The following is a 19,843-nucleotide window of genomic DNA, read 5'->3' on the forward strand; positions in this document are numbered from 1 at the left end:
AACCCTGTTGTAACTCCATGCCGATCACAGAGCCGTCGTAGGGTCATAAACTCAAAGGGGCCTGTTGCAGGATCGTTGGGAAAACGCACTGGCCATGGTAGGGTGGGCTGAAGACACCCCTTTTACATCTCGGGGTGCGCAAAGTGAGAGTACTATCCTAGTTCTTGTCCGTCCGTTTGTTAAGCTATCTCTTGTCCGGCCGAAATTGGCTCGTTTTTGGCACGCAAATAAAACTGATTTATCCCAGATAACTATGAGCACCTGTAGGCTATAACCGCTGAAGAACACCACTCCATTCGCTGACGAGCTAGAGCCGGAATTTAATGCGTGCCGTGTTATTAGCTTGCAAAGAACACCAGCTCTATGTTGTTCGTTACAGTGGCTATCAGCAAAATGAATCCCAAACCAAGTCCCTGAAGCACGTGGGCAGGAACTAGGGCTCTACGAAATCTCCTCTATCCGGGAGTTAAAGTTTAAAAAACAAAGTTATAAATAAAATAGCTTTTGAGTTTTCCATCATGTATTTCGGTTGTTAAATGTAGTTTATTTGTGATTTTTTTAATAGGCAACCGCGAAAATGCTGATCCCTCCCCAAGGGCGTCTCCGATGTGGAGTTTTCTTCCGCCAAACTCAATCTGTCATCGTTCGCCACTACGCCAAGAAAGGCAAAGAAGTGGACAAGGCGACCTTAGCGGAAATGGAAAAGCAATACCAGAAGTTTGCCAACACTTCCTCCAAATCGCTGCTGAAGAAGCACCTCACCAAGGAGATCTTCGATAAGCTGAAGACTAGGACGACGCCCTCGTTCAACTCCACGCTGCTGCACTGCATCAATTCGGGTATGTGCAACCCCGACTCCGGTGTCGGTATCTACGCCCCGGATGCCGAGTCATATAAGGTTTTCGGCGCCATCTTTGACCCTATAATTGAGGAGTACCATCGGGGATTCAAGAAGACTGACAAGCACCCGGAATCCTGCTATGGCAGCGGTAAGGACTTCGCCAACCTGGACCCAGACAACGCGTTCATTGTATCCACCCGGGTGCGTTGCGGTCGATCCGTGCAGGGGTATCCCTTCAATCCGTGCCTGACCGAGCAGCAGTACGCGGAGCTGGAGTACAAGCTCTGTTCAGCCCTGCACTCCCTCGAGGGCGAGTATTACGGTAGCTACATGCCCCTCGCTGGAATGGACAAACAGATGCAGCAGAAGCTCATCGACGACCACTTCCTCTTCAAGGAGGGCGATCGATTCCTAGAGGCAGCAGGTGCCTCTCGCTTCTGGCCCAACGGCAGAGGCATCTTCTTCAACAAAAAGAGGAACTTCCTGGTGTGGGTCAACGAGGAAGATCACATCCGCATCATCTCGATGGAAAAGGGAGGAGATCTGGGCAGGGTCTACGATCGCATGATTGGCGGCGTGGAGGCGCTCGGCAAGAAGGTCAAATTCAGCCGGGACGAGCGCCTGGGCTTCCTCACATTCTGTCCCACGAATCTCGGCACCAGCATTCGCGCCTCTGTGCACATCAAGCTGCCCAAGCTCAACGAGAACAAGGAAAAGATGCAGAAGCTGGCGGACAAGTACCACCTGCAGGTCCGCGGCACCAGTGGAGAGCATTCCGAGGCCAAGGGCGGGGTGCACGATATCTCCAACAAGCGGCGCATGGGCCTCACGGAGTACGAGGCCATCAAGGAGATGCATGACGGGATCAAGGCCCTGATTAAAGCGGAGTGTAATGCCTAAGACCGAGCTAATTCAAAAGTAATCTAAATTCTAGTAGATAAAACAAATTTTTCCTTTACTGTATATTGTTCTAAAAACCAACTTAGAAATGTAATTTAATATATCTTTTAAATATTACAGTTAAATGGCAGCTTATATCAGCTTGACGGGATATACATATGTTGTTGGAATTTCACTATGAAACTAACTTCTTCGATTTAAAAACAATTAAAAGGTCCCAAGCTTCTATCTTAAAGAACCCTCAAGTTGTGTAGTTTCCGAATGTTAAGTTAGATTGCTGCTATAGGATATAGTATAGCCGATCCTTCTGAAATTTTTTACAATAGACGAGGGTATACCCTGAAAGTTTTAAACTTCTTTGCTTCTTAAAAACACCTAAGTTCTGTCAGTGGCGATTGTTCGATTATCTGGCAGCTATGGGCGGCCTATGCCGATCGTTCCGATATACATACAAATTTTTAATATGGATAGGATAAAAGGATAAGTGGCAAGTTTAGGATGAAAACTACGAGACTAGTTCGCGTAGCTACAGACAGACATTCCTATAAAATCTCGGTTTTCTGTTCAAGGATCAGAAAAGTACGGTTACTACACCCATCTATATAATAATAAGAGATAGACCTACCATTGACCTTAGACCTTGTTCTTCTGTTCGATTAAAACTCACATAAAAGTTGGGTTTTTTATTTGATTTTTTTTTTATTTTTTAATAATTTTAATTCTTTTATAAACTTAAGGCTTAAAATAAAAGTATTTAAAGTTCTTTTTTTGTTTTTCTTGACCCAGATGTCAAAATGTTTTACATTGTTTGGTTGTTGTAATTAAGCAAATGTTTTTTTTGTCAAATAGTTATCCATTGTATAGCTGCTGCTGCTTGGTGGTGGGTGCAATAGGTGGCGAACGAGACCACTGCCGGTTCCCGCAACTCTCAAAGTATACGAAAATGCCGAAAGTCGCCGGGCGGGGACAGTCGCTTCCCATCCGCACCATCGCCGCAAACTAGAGCCAACGATTTTAAAGTGTGGGTGCTGCTGTTCTCCTGCTGCTGATCGTAGATGTTATTAGTGTTTTGTTTTTGTTTGTTGATTGTTGCGTGTTCCCCGGCTGCTGACTACTGTTGGAGAGGTGGTGGTTCCAGGTGCAAGATCATAGCTCGCCGGGGGGACGATGCTCGGCGGTGTGCAAACAATTTACAGGCTCTTCTCGAGCTTGATCAGCTCGGTGATGCCATCGTACATCTCCTTGACGGCATCGAATTCGGTGAGACCCATGCGACGCTTGTTGGAGATGTCGTAGACACCGCCCTCAGCCTCGGTGTGCTCGCCGCGGGTGCCGCGCACCTGCAGGTTGTACTTGGCGGCGACCTCCTCCAGCTTGGCCTTGTTGGAGGCCAGCTTGGGGACCTTGATGTGCACGGAGGCGCGGATGGTGGTGCCCAAGTTGGTGGGGCAGAAGGTCAGGAAGCCGAGACGGTCGTCGTGGCTGAAGGGCACACGCTTCTCGATCTCGTTGACGGCGGTCACCAGACGCTTGTAGATCTGGCCCAAGTCACCGCCCTGCTGCATGGAGATGATGCGGAGGTGATCCTCCTCGTTGCACCAGACCAGGAAGGTCTTGGCATCGTTGTGGTAGATGCCACGACCGCTGGGCCAGTAGCGGCAAGCGTTGGCGGTCTGCAGGAAGCGATCGCCCTCCTTGAACAGGAAGTGGTCGTCGATCAGCTGCTGCTGGACGGCCTTCTCCATGCCGGTCAGAGGGTAGAACTTGCCCTTCAGCTCGCCCTCCAGTCCGGAGAGGGTGGAGCTAACCTTGCCCTCCATCTCCTTGTACTGGGCCTCGGTCAAGCAGGGGTTGAATGGGTATCCCTGCATGGAGCGGCCGCAACGCACGCGAGTGGAGATCACGTACTCGTTGGTGGGGTCAACGTTGCCGAAGGTGGACACATCTCCGAAGTTGGAGGCCGGGTGCTTGTCGGTCTTCTTGAAGCCACCATGGTAGTCCTCGATGATGGGGTCGAACAGGTCGGCGAACACTGTGTAGGCCTCGGCATCAGGAGCGTAGATGCCCACACCGGAATCGTGGTTCTCCAGGCCAGACTGGATCACATCCAGCAGGGTCGACTTGAAGGTGGGGGTCACCTTGTTCTTCAGGTTGTCGAAGACCTCCTTGGTCAGGTACTTCTTCAACAGCGACTTGGAGTCGGAGGCAGCCAGCTTGGCATAACCCTCCTCCAGTTTAGCGAGAACAGCGGCATCAACCATGGTGTCTTGTTTGCTGCAAAAACGGAGGAGAAAAGAGCGAGGGGTTGACCATTAGTAAAGGGCGTGGCACATTCAAGTTTTATTGTTTTTTTTTTTTTTTGCTTCTTTTTAAGTTAAGGCTATTATTGTTTTGTGGCGCCTAAAAGTCGGCAACATGTTTTCTTGCTTCTGGTTTCCTCAATTCCTGCCCTGCCTGTTTGCCCCGCAATTAGTTTCGGGTTATGGCCATGTGCTGAAACTCGACTTTTTTGTGGCACGCGACCGCCAGATATACCCCATTCCTCGTAGCCCACTCAAACCCATCACACCCAACATGCCTCACACTCTCGGAGATTCCGGAAACAGTGGTTTGAGAATACATATTGCAAAATATGTTTAAATTAAAAAAAATAAATTTGAAAAATATATATTGCAATTAATTACTAATATTATCATCCGATCTATTATCAATCTAATTACTAGTTTTCTTCGTTTAAATATTATAGATTTTTTAAGGGTTGAAATAAGGTAAATTAGATATTAAAAGGATCTGTACCAAAAGAGCGAAGCTATCTGTTTTTTTTTTAACTACGGATTTATCTCCTTATCTATCCATTATTATGGTTATAACATACCCCATCCCTTGCTTAAGTATACCTAAAACTATTGCCATTTTTGATATCCATTGTTAATATAATTTTTTTTAAATGATAAACTTTTTTTTAAGAAGTCAGACCCACTGTGCACCACCCATTATTAGTGGTGGTGGTGGGAATACTATGTGCTCTGTATGTCTCTTGTTTTCGGTGGTGGTTGGGATCCGACTATAAAATTTGCCGGTTGCCGCTGAATACGCAAATCGACGGCACACTATAGCGTATGTAGCCGGCCCGTCCCCGTCACCATCCCACGCCCTGCTCTCGCCCCCGATCATGCGCACTAGCCCAGGAAGGCAATGGCGACGGGCCGAAGTCCTGGTCCTGGACAAGCGACCAGGGCGCAATAATAATTTTTTTATGGCACTTTATTTTTGGGCGCTTTCAGACAGAGCTCGGCACGCACTCCAGCCACCGACCCAAACAGACACACACACACACATATGACGTCAGCCCCCATCCCCATCCCATCCCAGTGCCCAACTCCCTCCCACTTTCCGATACAGACAACCGCTGTCTAGGAGACCTAGGCCAAATATGCCCGGATCCCAGGATACACACCCATCTTCTCCAGCGGCAGCAGCCGTGGCGGTGCCGTTGGGCTCGCCGTTGGCCACCTCGCCCTCGATCACCTTCTCCTTTTTGTCCTTGGAGGCGCAGAGACCCATTTTCGGTAGTTTAAGATTGGTTTTGGGTTTGTAGAGTTGCTTGTAAAGTTTCAAAAACGTTTTCGAAAAATTTGGCGTTTCTTGGTCACAAAGTCGTGTGGTTCGATTTTTTATACCCTTGCAGAGGGTATTATAATTCTAATCTTCGTTTTGTTTTTTTTTTGGTTTGTATAGTAAAACAGAATGTTTGTGTTTTTGCAGTTTTGCAGGTAAAATGAAATCACAATGCAGCTTTAGCTCTAAAGGATCGCTCACACAAACACACACACACACACAGACACGCTTGGCTTAAATGTATTGCTTTTGATTTTCAAGGATTCTTTTCTTTTCCAGGATGCTTGGTGGTCTGCTTCGATGGTATGAAATAAACGGACGCAATATATTTTAAATATTTTGTTGGTCGCTTTTTCCGGGTTCCGAAGACTTGGCTTTTCGCTGCTGCCGCGCCCAAATGTATACTACACTAAACAAACACTACACAATGCTATTGGGGGAGCGAAGGACTTGCTGACTGCTGCTCGGCTGGCTGACTACTGGCTCTGTATCCTGCCCTGCTCTGCTCTGGCTGGCTTCGTTGGTGGCTGCTCTGCAAAATATTTTAGCGCGCGCGAACAAGGACGAACAGGCTCAATCGGCAAGTTGAAAGGAACTGGGAGCTGGAAACTGGGCGCCCGGAGAGAGGTCGCACCCAAGGGCCTGGAGTTTACAACCGGCAAGCGGCATTCAGCGCTCGCTCATCGAGCAGAGAGTGCCTCAACTCCGGTCTCTCCGGCCCGATATCGAAGTACCGTGGAGTACTGGGATGTGTTTGCCGAAAATTCTCAATAGTGGTTATAATTTCGGTGGATGGTTTGGTTTGGTTGTTGGGCTCAGTTCGGTTCGGTTCGGTTTCAGTTCGGTTGGGTCCGGTCCTCTGAGGGGTGGAAGCAACCGGCAGCATTAGCAGCATTGCCTATCCGCAGGCGCCGGCCCAAACTGTTGCCGGATGAGCAGCAACATAATGCGGAAGGATATATTTACACGATGCGCTGGACCTGAACCTGAACTGAACGAACCCTCCACCAACCATCCAACCAACCCACCACCCAACTCTCGGCCCGAATCAATAAAATTTATAGCACGCGACGGCGGCTGGCAGCTGGGAATTGTTGAGTCGGTCGGTCAAGTCAACTTCAAGTGTGAAATGTGCCCTGGCAATGACAGGAATCGGTGGTGCCTCACTCCTTCCTCCCTTGAAGAGGTCCTCGAGTGTGTAAAAAATCAATTACTCGGCAAATCGAAATCAAAGCCAGCTTGCCGGGTTCCCAGGACAAGGACGCGAGCACTTTAAAACGGGGAACTAGTGAGCCCAACTGGTTCCAAGCTCGTCATCGCATGTCTCGGACACATTAGGCCGTGAAATATAGTTGCTTATACTGTTGTTTTGTTTAAGCTAATTTCATTTGCAGCTTCAATTACTCAGTCAGTAGAAAAAGTGGAAACAAAACGAAAACAAAAGGGGGACCTGAGACCGGGTGAGTGCTGACTAATCGCACTCGATCACTTTTCCTCTTCCAATTGCCAGCTTCAGTTTCAGTCTCAGCTCACTGCTTTTATTTTTCGTTTTTCACTCCATAAATACATATTGCAAACTATTCGCCAGCCTTTGCAAGTGTTTATTGATTGTGGAATTTTCAGCGGCACCGCTCTGGAGTTATGACTGGTCTCCAGGCCCGATTCGATTGCCACTCCAGCGCTCCACTATGAGTAATCTGGGGCTCGTTAAGATAGTGGGCTTTTGCAAAGTGCAATAATGTACCCGTGACTGGTAAAGTTTCCAGTCCTAAGTGGCACGGAATCTCGCAAGATAATGGTAATGACTTATTGGCCTGCCTAGCTGACGTTGGAACTAATCAATTAACTCGAGTGCTCAGCCCTAGATAGGAAACTGGAGCGAGTGCTAGACTGGGTACACAGTGCCCGGGGGAGGATGGAGCGATGGAGGAAAAGGCCATTAGGGGAAAGTGACTCAGGCAGCAAGGATGTTTTCCTGCCGGCACTTAAAAGCCAAGCAAATCGAATTAAGCCGGCGCACCATTGAAAAAACTGATTTCATTATGTAACCCTTGATGAGCAGCGGACAGACGCGTCGCGGATCAAAGGGGCAGGACAACCCTCGCTACTATCGACAGGATCAGGGACAGGACCAGCAGCCGAGCAGCTCAAGAATACAAAGCAAGCACACGCGTCAGCAAGTCGACTTAATTCGGCCAATTAGAGCCCTGGCTTTATAACGATATCACGCACTGAACACTGATTTTTGCAACCGTCAAGGCTTGGCAACAATTCGCGAATGGCTGGCGGTTAAAAGCGGCGAAAGCCAAAACACCTGCCATTACCGGAGAGCTGGAGCTGTAGCTGGAGCCGGAGCAAGAGAGTAGACGAGAGCAGTGGAAATAGAGCGATTTTGGCCAGATAAGCAGACGGCTGATAAGCCTTAAACTTTCAATTGTAAACCGCCGAAAGGAGCCCCCCGGCTGATAAGATTGCCGGAGATGAGTGCAAACACTTCTCCAAAGCCACAAGTGGTTGTTTGGCTCAGACTATCAGCCCAAGTCAATAAAAGTGACAGTAAAAGAATTAAAATAGAAAATCGCGATGGATGGCTGGAATTCGGCAAGCCTCAGTGCAATGGGCTAGTTCCGTCCGCAGTCGACCGACTGGCCGTTCACCCGAGAAATCGCAGCAATAGTTTCCTTCTTTAATTGCATCGCCCGGCCATTTTGGCCAGTCGATTGCACAAAGAAATTGGCAAGTGTACGAAAGTAATTCCGAATGTATTTTCGGGAAATTGGACAACGCATACGTGAGTGACTGCAGCGGGAAATTGGCCCGGTCGGCCTGGCCTGGCCTGGTCAGTGACCAGACTCGATAAGGGGAGTGGAAACTTTCGGACATTAATTGAATCTGGGATTGTTCGACATGGACACGGTCATCCCCTATCCCCCGACACCCATTCCAGCAGCCAGCCAGCAGGCGGCAGCGTTCTGCCAATAATATTCTGGCTGTGACATGAATTCGACATAAGCTCTTATTAATATCTGGCCTTATAGGGGTGAGGATTCTGGGTCGAGGGGTGAGCTGGGTTAGGCAGCACTGGGTCTGCTGGTCACCCGCATTTAGTTCTGAGATCTCCCTATTTATTAATATTTTTCCTCGGAAGAGGTTCCTAATTTAATTAAAATTCCTTTGGCAGAACGTCAAAGAGGCTCACACTCAATTAGGCAGAATGCAAAGAAATGAAACTAAATATATATACCAACTCTGCGTAGTATGTTTGTGTATATGGCAGCCAAATAAGAAAAATAATTCATAGCAGCAAGTGGCAAATATATATTTGCCGCGGGCACTACCCGGATGTCGTTGATTTAAATTTTCGCTGTCTGGGAAGACAATCAGCGAAAATCAGACGATGCTTCATTAAGCCAGAGGAGCGGCAAAGGGTTTATAAGTAGGATGACCGGCAGCATGACGTTTTAAAAGTTTTGATATTCTGCCAGAAGTATTTATATAATTATTATTTTTATTAAAATGGCTACATTGTCTCCTTTGAATTACATTCTTGTTGGAAATAAGTTTCTCCTATTTTACATCTTTCTACCTGATCACCTTGGCGCCACCTAGTGTGCCTCTCCACAGGCACAAGTATATTTTACATTGTTTTTTACACAAAGTTAACCCCTTGAATGCACTAGAGAAAGCTTCCTCTGAAGCGTCCTTGAAAGTTTCGAGAAGAAAGTAAAAGCTTTCTCCCTTTTCAAAAGCTTTCATTTCATTCATAGAAACAGTCGCGTCTGAAATATGGCACCCAGCTCATCGCCATCGCCATTGCCAGACATTTTTCGCTGAAAGCGTTTGAAAAACTCGATTTGTTTACGTCGCTGCTGAAATTACAGATAGTCCAAATATTTGTTTATTTGCTGGCCAAATGAATTGCGAGGAGAATGGCGCTGATTTCTATTATTTGAAATTGATTGGCTGGCACTTTTCCCCCCAACACCCACCCACACCGACACCCTTTTTTCCTGAATGCGATTTCATTTCCTGTCTAGCCAATAGCCCAACCCAGCTCCGATTATGCAACTAGCCTTCTCCGCCCCCCTCCCCGCCTTTTGTTTGGCCTGGGAAAATAGAAGCGTTACCTTGTTAACTATCTAAGGCTGGGGAAATGGATTTTTCCATCATTGTGACAAGTTAATCGTGTGCCAGTTCCTCGCCGGAGCAGAGGAGGCCTCTATTTTCCCGACTCTGCCTTTTCCGTTGTATTCATTCGAGCGCTTTAATGGATCTCAATTGAATAATTAACAGCAACGTGCCAGAGGCAAACAGTTTGTACAACAAATTTCGCGATTTGTTTGCCTGGCCAGCCCAGGCAGAGAGTATGATATGTTTAGAAAAAGCCAAAATCATACCCAAGTTCCCTCGTAAACTTGTCAGCTGTTCCACCACCTATGAGAGCCTATGGAATTCAGGAGGCATGGCTACCTCAAAGACCTCTGTCTGTGTCCGAGGCCTCCCCTGTGGTGGTGCTTTGTTTTGCTTATTCGCCGTGGCGGGCTGTGTTTGTGGTATTTTTAGCAGCCGGCATTAAATCAACCCGAACTAAATTTGGCCGGGTAAATTCGATCGGACCTTCCCAGTGGCTCGCCAACTGCCGGCTTATATAATGGCTGGGAGGGCAGCCCATCGCCGCGATTTCTGCCAGCCCAGCACTAGCCAACCGAAATTGCAGATGCAATTTCTTCCTCGAGTTATGCAATCGCCTGGCATTGACCACGAAAATGAGTGTTTTATTGCCTTCCCGTTCAGAACACCCCTCGGTGGGTGGGTTCAAGTTCAGGGCAGCTGCTGACGGGGGAGGCGAAAGCGAAGAAGCCAAACAATCTGCAAGCTGTCGCCTCTTATCTAGCATTCAGCTAACAGGGCTCTAACTCGGGCCAATATCTTATCGGAATCGATACAGAAACAACCTGCTACCGCCACTTTCATCGCCCAAGAGCCAATGAACGGCCGACCTTAGACTCGCAGAATGCACTTGGCAGGCGGTACAGTTCTCCGTTCATTGGCATTTGGCCGCAAAATCGCAAGACTGTCAGACAGTCGGACAGTCCCCAGACCGTGGCTAAACAAGTTTCTGCTGGCTGGCAAATAAATGCAAAAAAAAAAAGGGAAAAAACGAAAACTGCATAACGTAACTACAAGCTTGAGGCTACGAGGAGCCGCCCGTATAAATTTATTATTTGCCGGTAACCGGTTTTGAATTGCAAAAATGCATCGGTGACTCAACTGGGGATGCGAGAGTTGCACAAAAGTTCGGAGCACGGAGGCACTGCTTCACCACAAGATAAAATTTATTAAAAATTAACAGCACTAGGTGGCACATGGCAACATAAAAATTAAGTAGAGCTCTAGGACATCTTTACCATTTTGAATGGAATTGCGAGATAGGAACCCTCAGTTGCCACAAAACCATGAATTTGAGATACTTTTGCATAGACATTTCAGTAATTAAATTAGTTCACATTAGTAGATAAGTAATTTTAAATTTAAAAACTATTCACAATTAATCTCATTAAATTAAAACCAAAACTCGAGTTTAGATGCCACAAAACTTGTTAAAATTTAGAAATAAAATCTTAGCGATACACTCAGTATCTTTGAGATACTTGCTCAGCAAATGTTCACTGCTTTGCAATTTTTAGCTTTGGAGAACGGCTCACCTTTGCAACCGTAGAATTCAACGTCCAACGTTACAATGATCGGAATATTCTGTTCTTTGGCCCAACTGACTGCAGTCGGAGCTATAGGCTATAGCCGACGCCGGCAGAGCCACTGGCAGAGCGGACACCCTTCCTTCTTTCACTTTCAAACTACACGAACACAGGCGCAGATACGCCGACACACAGATACGGATACGGCAAAGCGAGCCGGCAGAGCGACAGAGAGCCGAAAGCTGCCGCACAGTGGGGCTGCCGCGGTGTGCGTGAGTATCTGTGAGTGTGCCTCCTGCTGTGGCATGCCTCCGCCTCTGTATGGGTGCGCGGCGACGATTGACGTAGGACGTGACGTTTGCCTCACAGCCGAAAAGCAAAGCTCTCGCCGGCTGGCACTGCGAAAGCTTCCGCACACAGATACACTGCACCCACACCAGCGGCGGACGCCGAGGAGAAAAGGAAAGTGCTCGGCCGACCGCAAACGGCTAGAAAACTGCATGTGTAGCTCCTCCATGGCCTGGTGCGAGAGTGGGAGCGAGAGGCCAGCGACTTCTTGCAGTCGGAAATCAAAGATTGGGTATGGATGTCGTGGTGCGCGCAGGAGGCTCCGAGGCTCTTCGGCAGCGAATCCGTGCGGCGGGTGTGGGACTCAGACACAGATACGGCCCGGCACCCATACTGGGACGGGCCTTGGTTGCTTAATTATGACTAGCAGTCGCGGGCCGGGAACGGCTCTATGGGCGACGAAAGTAATCAAGGCGAGTGGTGCAGCTACGCCAGTTAAGGCCATGGGGAAGTGCAAATATTTAGATTGATTCAGTTTCGCAGATCCCGCTCGGAGTTACGAATTACCATGAGAAAGTGCCCAGCTGGCCGGGGTTTGCAGACTTAAATACCATAGATATCTAGAATCTAAAAAGAAACTGAAAATGTATATAATACCACTGATAACACATGCCATTGCCCAATAAGAACTTTTATAGCCTCTAGAAACTCTAATTGTCTAAAAACTTCCATATCCATTTAATAATTTTCCACTAAGAACAACCCATGGAATATTATGGGGGTTACTGACAGTTTTATTACAAAAAGAGGAGCAACTTTATGGAAAGTTTAGGCCACAAGCCATAGCCAGATACCATGGTCCGATTAAATATAGATATTCTATAATAACTATACTATAAGCACACCTCATATTCGGACGAATCTGTTGTTTTTGGCCAAATAGAAAGCAAACAAACGTCGCCGTCATAAATTTTGGCACTAATACCGCCGTATTGAATGAAAAATGTTGTGATAAAATGTAAGAGACTCAAGCTAAATCGGGGGAGATGCTATAAACAATAGATCTCTGTGCCAACTAAAGTATATTACACATGTTCCTTAAACGAGCACCTTTCTGACGCTCCTGTACCACCCCTCCTCCTGGGGCCCTTGTTATTATTTTTCAACAAATAAACATACGATCTCCGACAAAAAGTCTTGAACTTGATATTGAAATGTCGAAGATCTAAGGCTTCTGTGCGACCCACACAGCAGCAGCAGCAGAGCCCGCAGCATAAGACATATGTTGGATCGTCGAAGGAACATATTCATTTGTTTCTGAACGAAACTGAGGGAAAATATTTGAACAGTTGCCAAAGAAATTTATGCAACGAGCAGCGGACGTCCCATCCTCATACCCGAAACCCAACCATCGACGTGTTGTTTTCGAAAAACACACGACTTTTGCTTTTCATCGGCGCACGAATTTTCCACGGGCGGTCATTAGAAAAGTATAGATAAAACCGCCATTCCGACAAACAATCCATATAGATTCCGATTAATTTCTGATACATATTTAATGGCTGCCAGGCGACAGAGATGTGCCGGCTTACATAACCCACAAATGTCGTCGGAAAAATTCCCTTTCCCTCTCAGCTGGGCCATTTCGCATTTTCCATTTACTTCGGAAGCTGTCAACGAAACGTCTCCCCTGGCCCGACAGTTTCGTTTTCGTTTTCATTTTCAATTGCTGGCGTCGAGTGGCGCTGCGATTACGTAAATGCGCCCAGCCCAGCCCAGCCCCAGCAGCTTCTGGCATCCCAGCGAGACTCCTAACCACCAGCCGGCCCACCTTTGGGGGCTGGTGCCGGGTAGGATGGATTTCGCGTAGAACAATGGCACTAAGCCCCCAGATGAAAACTAACAAGTGGGGGAATAGCGAATCGGCATATACTAGAGCTCTATACTAGAGCGGGCCGACCTTGAAAAGCTTGCGAAACAAGCGCACGGATACGTAGATACAATAGCGATACCCCGACCACATCGCCACTTTGTTGACACACACTCGAGAAAAGTACGAGTATATAGAATGTACATATCGCCTTTGGGGAAGATGCTATGACAAGCCTACGCCGGGCTAAGCCGCGGCTTATTCCGAGCTTCCCATGATCTGAGTAATCGGACTACCCACTGTAGCTTGCATAACACATTCCCGAAGGCAGATACATATGTTTATGTTTACCCAAGTACTTGGTGGGTTGGTCAGTGATGGTGATGGAGATCTGGGTGTTAATGTGAGCGGCGGAGGCTGACGCAGAAAATGAGCAAGCCATTTGGAATATGTGGCATTAATTAGATCAATTTGCGGTCAGCCAAGCACGAGTCAACCCGCTATCCGCAATTAGCTGTGAAACTACTGGAGGAGGAGGGGAGTTGTGTGTAATTATTAATACCCTGTACCACACATATAGAATTAAGAAAGCTCCGCTGTCAACTGTGCCTTTGTTTGCCAAACAATATTTTGGCACAACATCAAAAGCGACGCTTGCCAAAAGCAATTTTTGCACCGACGCGAGCCAAGTGCCCGAAATATATATCCGTACATATGTACACCCCTTTACTAGCTATACGCTATATACCTATGTATGTATATGCAGCTGTATCTAGGGGATACATCAAACAAGGGACACCTAGAATGAAGACCTCTGTCCATCAGGAAGCGCCCAGGGCAGATATGAGGCATGACGCTCTGCCAAAATAGGAACCCGCCGCAGCAGGAGATGCAATTGCATCCGAAGAAGCTAATTTATGGGTGCGGAACAATGAAGCAAACATGTAAACTGTTGCGCCGGCGACTGCGTCTCCAAATATAAATAAACTTTGCATGGGGGGAGATCATGTGACCGCGCCGCCGACTAGAGATTCGTCAGCGCTGGGAGAAGTAGCGACAGGTCTCATAATGGCCCGTCCAAACGCTTTGCATCATTTCGATTTCCATTTCGTTTGTGTTTTCAGCAAATGGGCAGCCAGCCAACCGGCCAAACACTAATACACCGCAACCGGAGGTGGGGGCAGGGCACTGCCGTAGGCCATATCCTTGAACACCTGGGCAAGGACAAGGCTTGCGTGCACCCAGGAGCTCGATTAATATTAATGGGAAATCAATTGCGGCAATTTGAGGAAGTGGAGACCGAACACATGGCCGCTCATAAATAAACCGTAAACTGCACATTCAGCAGAGCTCCGTTCTGCGCGGCATGGAGTGGAGCTGTCCGCCCGAGCACAGAACATGAGACAAAAATAACAGCAAATTGTGGACTCGGCCCCGTCATCCCCGTCATCGCAGTCACTGGGATCCGACGAATTCGCTGATGCTGCATCGCCACTGTCGCCAAGCAAGCACTACCCCATGACAACTATTCTGTTTTTTTTAGCCCGAAGCCCGAGGAGAAGTCACCCGAGTTTGTTGAACCCGCCACTGCCACACGCTGCGCGATGCGGAACCGGTGAACAGAAATATCAAATTTAAAAACTTAAAAATGTACAGAAATAATACGACTAATTCAACTGATGATAGGTTTGGGGGGGAAGGGGGTTTGGACTTACAGTTCGCCCAGCTGCTGAGCCTCTTTGATGGACTGGACGAAGGCGTTGGCCTCGCCCTTGATGAAGTCCTGGGTGGCATCCTTGGCCTGGGGCAACGGCTTCTTCGGCTGGAGGCCGGCCAGCAGCCTCTCATCCACATTGCCGTTTCCGTTAGTGGGAGCTCCATTCTCGCCATTGGTGTTGGCCTCGGTCAGGGATTTCGGCAGAGGGATTGGCATCTTGTCGGTTGTTTTCGCTGGGGAAGCTGGTTTCGGCGGAGATGCGGGCTTTGGTGGGGCAACTACCGGAGCAGGAGTAGGTTGGGGTGCTGGCTTGGGAGCTGGGGCTTCTTCCTTTGGAGGAGTAGGCGGGGGACTGGGCTTCGCAACAACTGGTGCTGGCTTTGGGGGCTCTGGTTTCGCTGCAGGTTCCTTTGCAGGTGGAGATTCCTTGGCGGGAGCTGGAGTCGGAGTGGGAACCTTTGCAGGAGCAGGATCCGCTGGCTTGTTATCTAAAGCTGGAGCTGCTGGCTTGTTGGAACTAAACAACCACGCTAATCGTTTGCTACAAAAAATTATAAAATAAAAAAACAAATAAAAATCTAAAAAATCAAAAGCTCAAAAAAAAAGAAACTAAAATGCACTTTAAATTAAGTTAAAATTACAAGTAATAAAGGTTTTGCTTAATTGCGGCATCCGCGTGGCTTTTTTTCAACGAAAATTCCAGAAGCTTCCATTTGGAAGTCACTGGAGCGCGTCCGCATTGGAATTGCATTTTAGAAGAATTAGCAACAATTATACGACCCACCTTTAACTCTAGGCACAGCCCACGTTTAAATGCAATCAATATCAACTAACTTTTCTCTAAATCAACGGATTAATTTGTAAATTAAATGATTTTGACGATCTTTGCGTTTTCGGCGTCCTATAACGGCGGATGACAAAAGTAAAAGGGACTATGCAAGTGACAGTAGTATGACAGCTGGGCTGGTCATACTGCCCAAAGGAACTTATTATGCAACACTGATTTAAAATTTCAAATTTAAATGACCTTAGATATATCGTTAGAATAAACAATATCTTGTTATCCATTATCAGATCCCTAGAAATAAATCTATTTTTTTACAACATTTTTTCTATTGGTTTTTTAATTTTGAGTCTTTTTCAAAATTTAAAAATTTTAATTTTGGAAAACTTTCAGAGTTACCTGGAAAAATCGATTACCTTACGATATAATTTCGATTTTTGAATTTTAAAATTTAAATTTTGGATAATCCAGCATCGAGTTATGATCTTCAGTCATTGCCGTATTTGTTTATATTTTTCATTATTTCATTAAACATCAGAATATTCATTAAACATCATGCAATAATACATATATTCAATTCAATAATGTACATAAATTCAAACCAAATTAAATTCTTCAAAGTATTTTAAAACTAGACTATATCCAAATTAGTAGAAATTTCAGAACGTAAGCCTGAAAGAACTTCCAGTCATCATAAATCTGCAGTTCTGTAAGATAATCTTCGAATACAAAATCGGAAGTTAAAGCCTAAATGACTTCCATAACAAGCCCAGCTATTTATTAGCCCCATAAAATAGATGTTATAGCTCCCCATGAGAAGGCGTGGCAGTGAGATGGCTACATAATAGTGGGCGGACTCCCAAAAGGACCCTATTCAGATCACAACTCGCCCGTTTTCCGCTCGAGTTACGAAATTACTTTCTCCACTCCCCCAGCTCTCGAGGCGGCATTCTACTGCCTCTGCTGTCACGTAGGCCAAATCGCAAATGAGCAATACCCAGCCGGCGAAAACTCGTGCGGCAAATAGATAAGCAAATAAACGAGCTCCGCTCCGTACAAATACCACGAAAAACCGGCCAAAACGCCGGCTGTGGCTGAGAACGGAAAAAACGAACTAATACACCAACAGGGTTCAATTATCACTTTCATTATTACGCTAATTGCCGGCAGATAACAGCCGGACGCTCAATGGGTCTCTGTTTTCTTTATTTTTGGCAAACTTGCGAATTCGGTTTGTGGGCATGTGTGGTGGGCAGGTAGGGCGCTGATTGCACTTATCACGAATGAGAGTTAGAGCCACGAAAGCCAGTTGTTGGCGGGCTTGCTGGTGGGAGCGGGAGTGAGCTCGTCATGTGACAGTGTGCTTGGGAAGTAACTTTGTTGCCAAATGCACGGATATTGAATAAGCAATATTTAGCACCGGGGAATGAACCATAACGATCGATTGTTCGACAGGTGAGGCAAGAAAGCGAGATTGGGCTAATACATCAAGTGATACCGATTAGATTATCAACCTGGCGGTTTTGCACCTACGATGGCAGATATTGCGGCAAAAATTATCACGATGATTTATGAAATGCATTAGGCAGGCTAGACTTGAAGGCATTTCTCAGGGAAATAAAGTTATCATAAAAGCTGGATGTTTTCTTTATATCTATTCAAAGCAGACCAGAAGGTTATGCTTGTATTTGTATATGAAAGTTAAAAAACCATTCAATCATTTTAAATTTGGTTTGAAATAAGTGGAATGTGAAAGAAAATTCTCTTACCTTCAACGTTTATTACTTTAACGTGCTTTACACAAAGTTAACAATGAGCCTAATCAATATAATTAACCCACTTACTTGAAATTGTAACTATCCCCAATAAAGGTGTTCCGCGCTTGGTACGGAATATACTTAAAAACGTCCTGCAGACGCCCACTAAGCCGATATCTACATACATTTTACATAAGCAACTATGGCAGTGCCTGAAAGTAGGCTACAAAAAAACCCTCCTTGCGCACTGTGGGTCTAATGCCTAACTTTGAGGAAAAAATTGATAAATCGAGAACTTTCATGTTTTTATCAATAGCAAATATAATGTTTTGATAGAAAATTTAGCTATTTACGCATACAAAAAAATTCCATTTGTCTTCTCCCTAGAACTTACCGTATTTCATCGACAGCGAATGTTAAATACCACAAAGCGAACATTTTGTTTTAGCTGAAAATAGGAGAACATCGAAAAAATCGTTTAATGAATATGTAAGCGGTAATGCGGGAATTATTCGCTAATGCATCTAAATGGCAATTTTCACACACACACGCACACTCCGCACCTCCATGCACATGCACTTGTTGGACTGACACTGGCTGACTGAGTCACTGGCCTCGAAAAGCGCAACAAATGACGTATCTGGTCTTCGAGTTCGATCGCGTGAAGTCATATCCAGAGAGAGTCTCAGTAGCTCAATTGAAGTCGCGAAAAGAACATATTGAAGAAAGATTTAGCTTCGGGAAGCGTCAGCGGAAAGTGCCGGCATTATTCAAGGTTTATTTATAAACAACGCGGCGGAGAAGAGCTCAAGAGCCGCCGCAGCAAAATGCAAGAAAAAAATGCACGTGAACGTCGCGACTTTTGGGCAATCAGCCAGCCATCGGCAGTCCTATTGGGTGGAAGCCGAAATGGGGAGCTCTGCACCGGATGGCGCCCAGTGGACGCAAGGAAAGGGTTCTAATTATAGACCATTACAATCGCCATCGATCAATTATGGGTTTTTTTTTCAATGCTTAATAAAACCCTCCGCTTTGGAGCTTTGTTTATCCTTCGGATTTGCGGTCACTTCTTGATTTGTTTTCTTTTTGCACACGCGGCGTATGAGCAATCTGCGAACACACACACAAAGTTACGTCACACTGCTTGGATGAGTGGGTGGGTGGATGGGAATGGATGGGTTTGAGAAAGTTCTCATATGCATGTCTCCCACCATAAACAACCTCAACCTCTTCGGCGTGCACTCACCTTTAGTATTGGATTATAAAATGGCCGAGAAAGGGTGACAAGTTTAGAGTGGTTTCGTAGGGTTCTCTTTCGTGTGTTTTTCGGACTTGGTTTTCGTGTCAAAAGACGTCTTCACAGCTAGCAGAGTATATCGCCAGTTTATTAATTAAGCTATTTTTTATTTGGTTTGGTCAAGTAAAAATATTAATTTTCTCTCAGTCGGCGGGCCGCTGCTGTTGAATGCTTCTTTCAAATTTTTTCGACTGCCGTGCTCCGTGCGAAAATCGACTGCTCAACTGGCGGGCAAAAGCGTCGCGTCTACGGGAAAAAGCAGACCCGAGAGCGCCGGAGAGCGCCGACGCCAATGTTTCCTAGCTGCACTTGCGAAGCTTTTCTCACGAGATGTGTGTCCCCCGGATAGCCGCCTCCACCCCCTGGTGGGCACAACTTAACTTTGGATATTTATTTATTTGCGATTGGAAGGTTGGTTTTTGGTTCGTTACTCACTCGCTTACGCTATGCGGTAGCAATGTGTCGATAATCGAGCTAAAAATGGCCAGAACGACCCGTCTAATCGATACAGTAAAATAGAATTTAATTTTGATACTTACTGGGCTATACATAGGTTTATGAAGAATTTTATGACATACCCTTAAAACAATCTCTTTTCCCAGAAAAAGGTCCGCTTTCGCATTTCGTCTGCCAAAGACAAACATGTCCAGATAAGCGTCCAGTCATTCATTCAACAGCGCTATCTGTCCCGCAAAGCCAACTTAATTGGTCTCCGGGCGATATCAACTTATCACGTACTATCCAGTTTGAGAGCCACTGGAGCGGTGGGAAAAAATGCATAGATACGGGCACGGGCACTGGCACGAGTCCAGCATCCTTGGTTGGGTTGCATAACGTGCAGCTGCTTACATAACCGCTGTAGCCGGGCAGAAACAAGGTCAAAAGTTCAAGGACTGAGAAAAGCTCGCAACATCCTGGAGCGCTTGCGTTGCTCAGGGCAGGTCCTTCCTTCGTTGGCGCTTTGTTTTGGTTGACGACAGGGGCACACAGGGCTTCCGTTGTTGTTATTATTTTAAATTATGTACTTTTAATCGCCTCCCTCGAGAGCGATTGCATAACACCACCCACGAAGTAT

The 19,843-nt window shown here is 46.4% G+C and overlaps 2 protein-coding genes across 5 annotated transcripts; one reads left to right on the forward strand and one right to left on the reverse strand.

Annotated features, from left to right (window-relative positions):
* Nucleotides 1-483: 483 nt before the first annotated feature.
* On the forward strand, nt 484-1,894 carry Argk2 (Arginine kinase 2). Its single transcript, XM_043214022.2, has one exon. It carries the CDS (start codon nt 578-580, stop codon nt 1,739-1,741), a length of 1,164 nt encoding a protein of 387 aa, XP_043069957.1. The 5' UTR covers nt 484-577; the 3' UTR covers nt 1,742-1,894.
* Nucleotides 1,895-2,415: 521 nt separating this feature from the next.
* On the reverse strand, nt 2,416-17,919 carry LOC108129115 (arginine kinase 1). 4 transcript variants are annotated; one of them, XM_017247055.3, is made up of 3 exons: nt 17,866-17,919; nt 14,929-15,471; nt 2,416-4,015 (listed from the first exon to the last, which is right to left on the reverse strand). In XM_017247055.3, the coding sequence occupies exons 1-3, from the start codon at nt 17,907-17,909 to the stop codon at nt 2,932-2,934; spliced, it is 1,671 nt and encodes a 556-aa protein (XP_017102544.2). In that variant the 5' UTR covers nt 17,910-17,919; the 3' UTR covers nt 2,416-2,931. The 4 variants fall into 4 exon arrangements, with proteins under 4 accessions (XP_017102544.2, XP_043070048.1, XP_070136725.1 ...); XM_043214113.2 differs by lacking the exon at nt 14,929-15,471; XM_070280624.1 differs by lacking the exons at nt 14,929-15,471; nt 17,866-17,919 and adding an exon at nt 11,065-11,172.
* Nucleotides 17,920-19,843: the final 1,924 nt, after the last annotated feature.

This window comes from Drosophila bipectinata, chromosome 3L, assembly GCF_030179905.1.
Source record: "Drosophila bipectinata strain 14024-0381.07 chromosome 3L, DbipHiC1v2, whole genome shotgun sequence".
NCBI classification, from domain to species: domain Eukaryota; kingdom Metazoa; phylum Arthropoda; class Insecta; order Diptera; family Drosophilidae; genus Drosophila; species Drosophila bipectinata.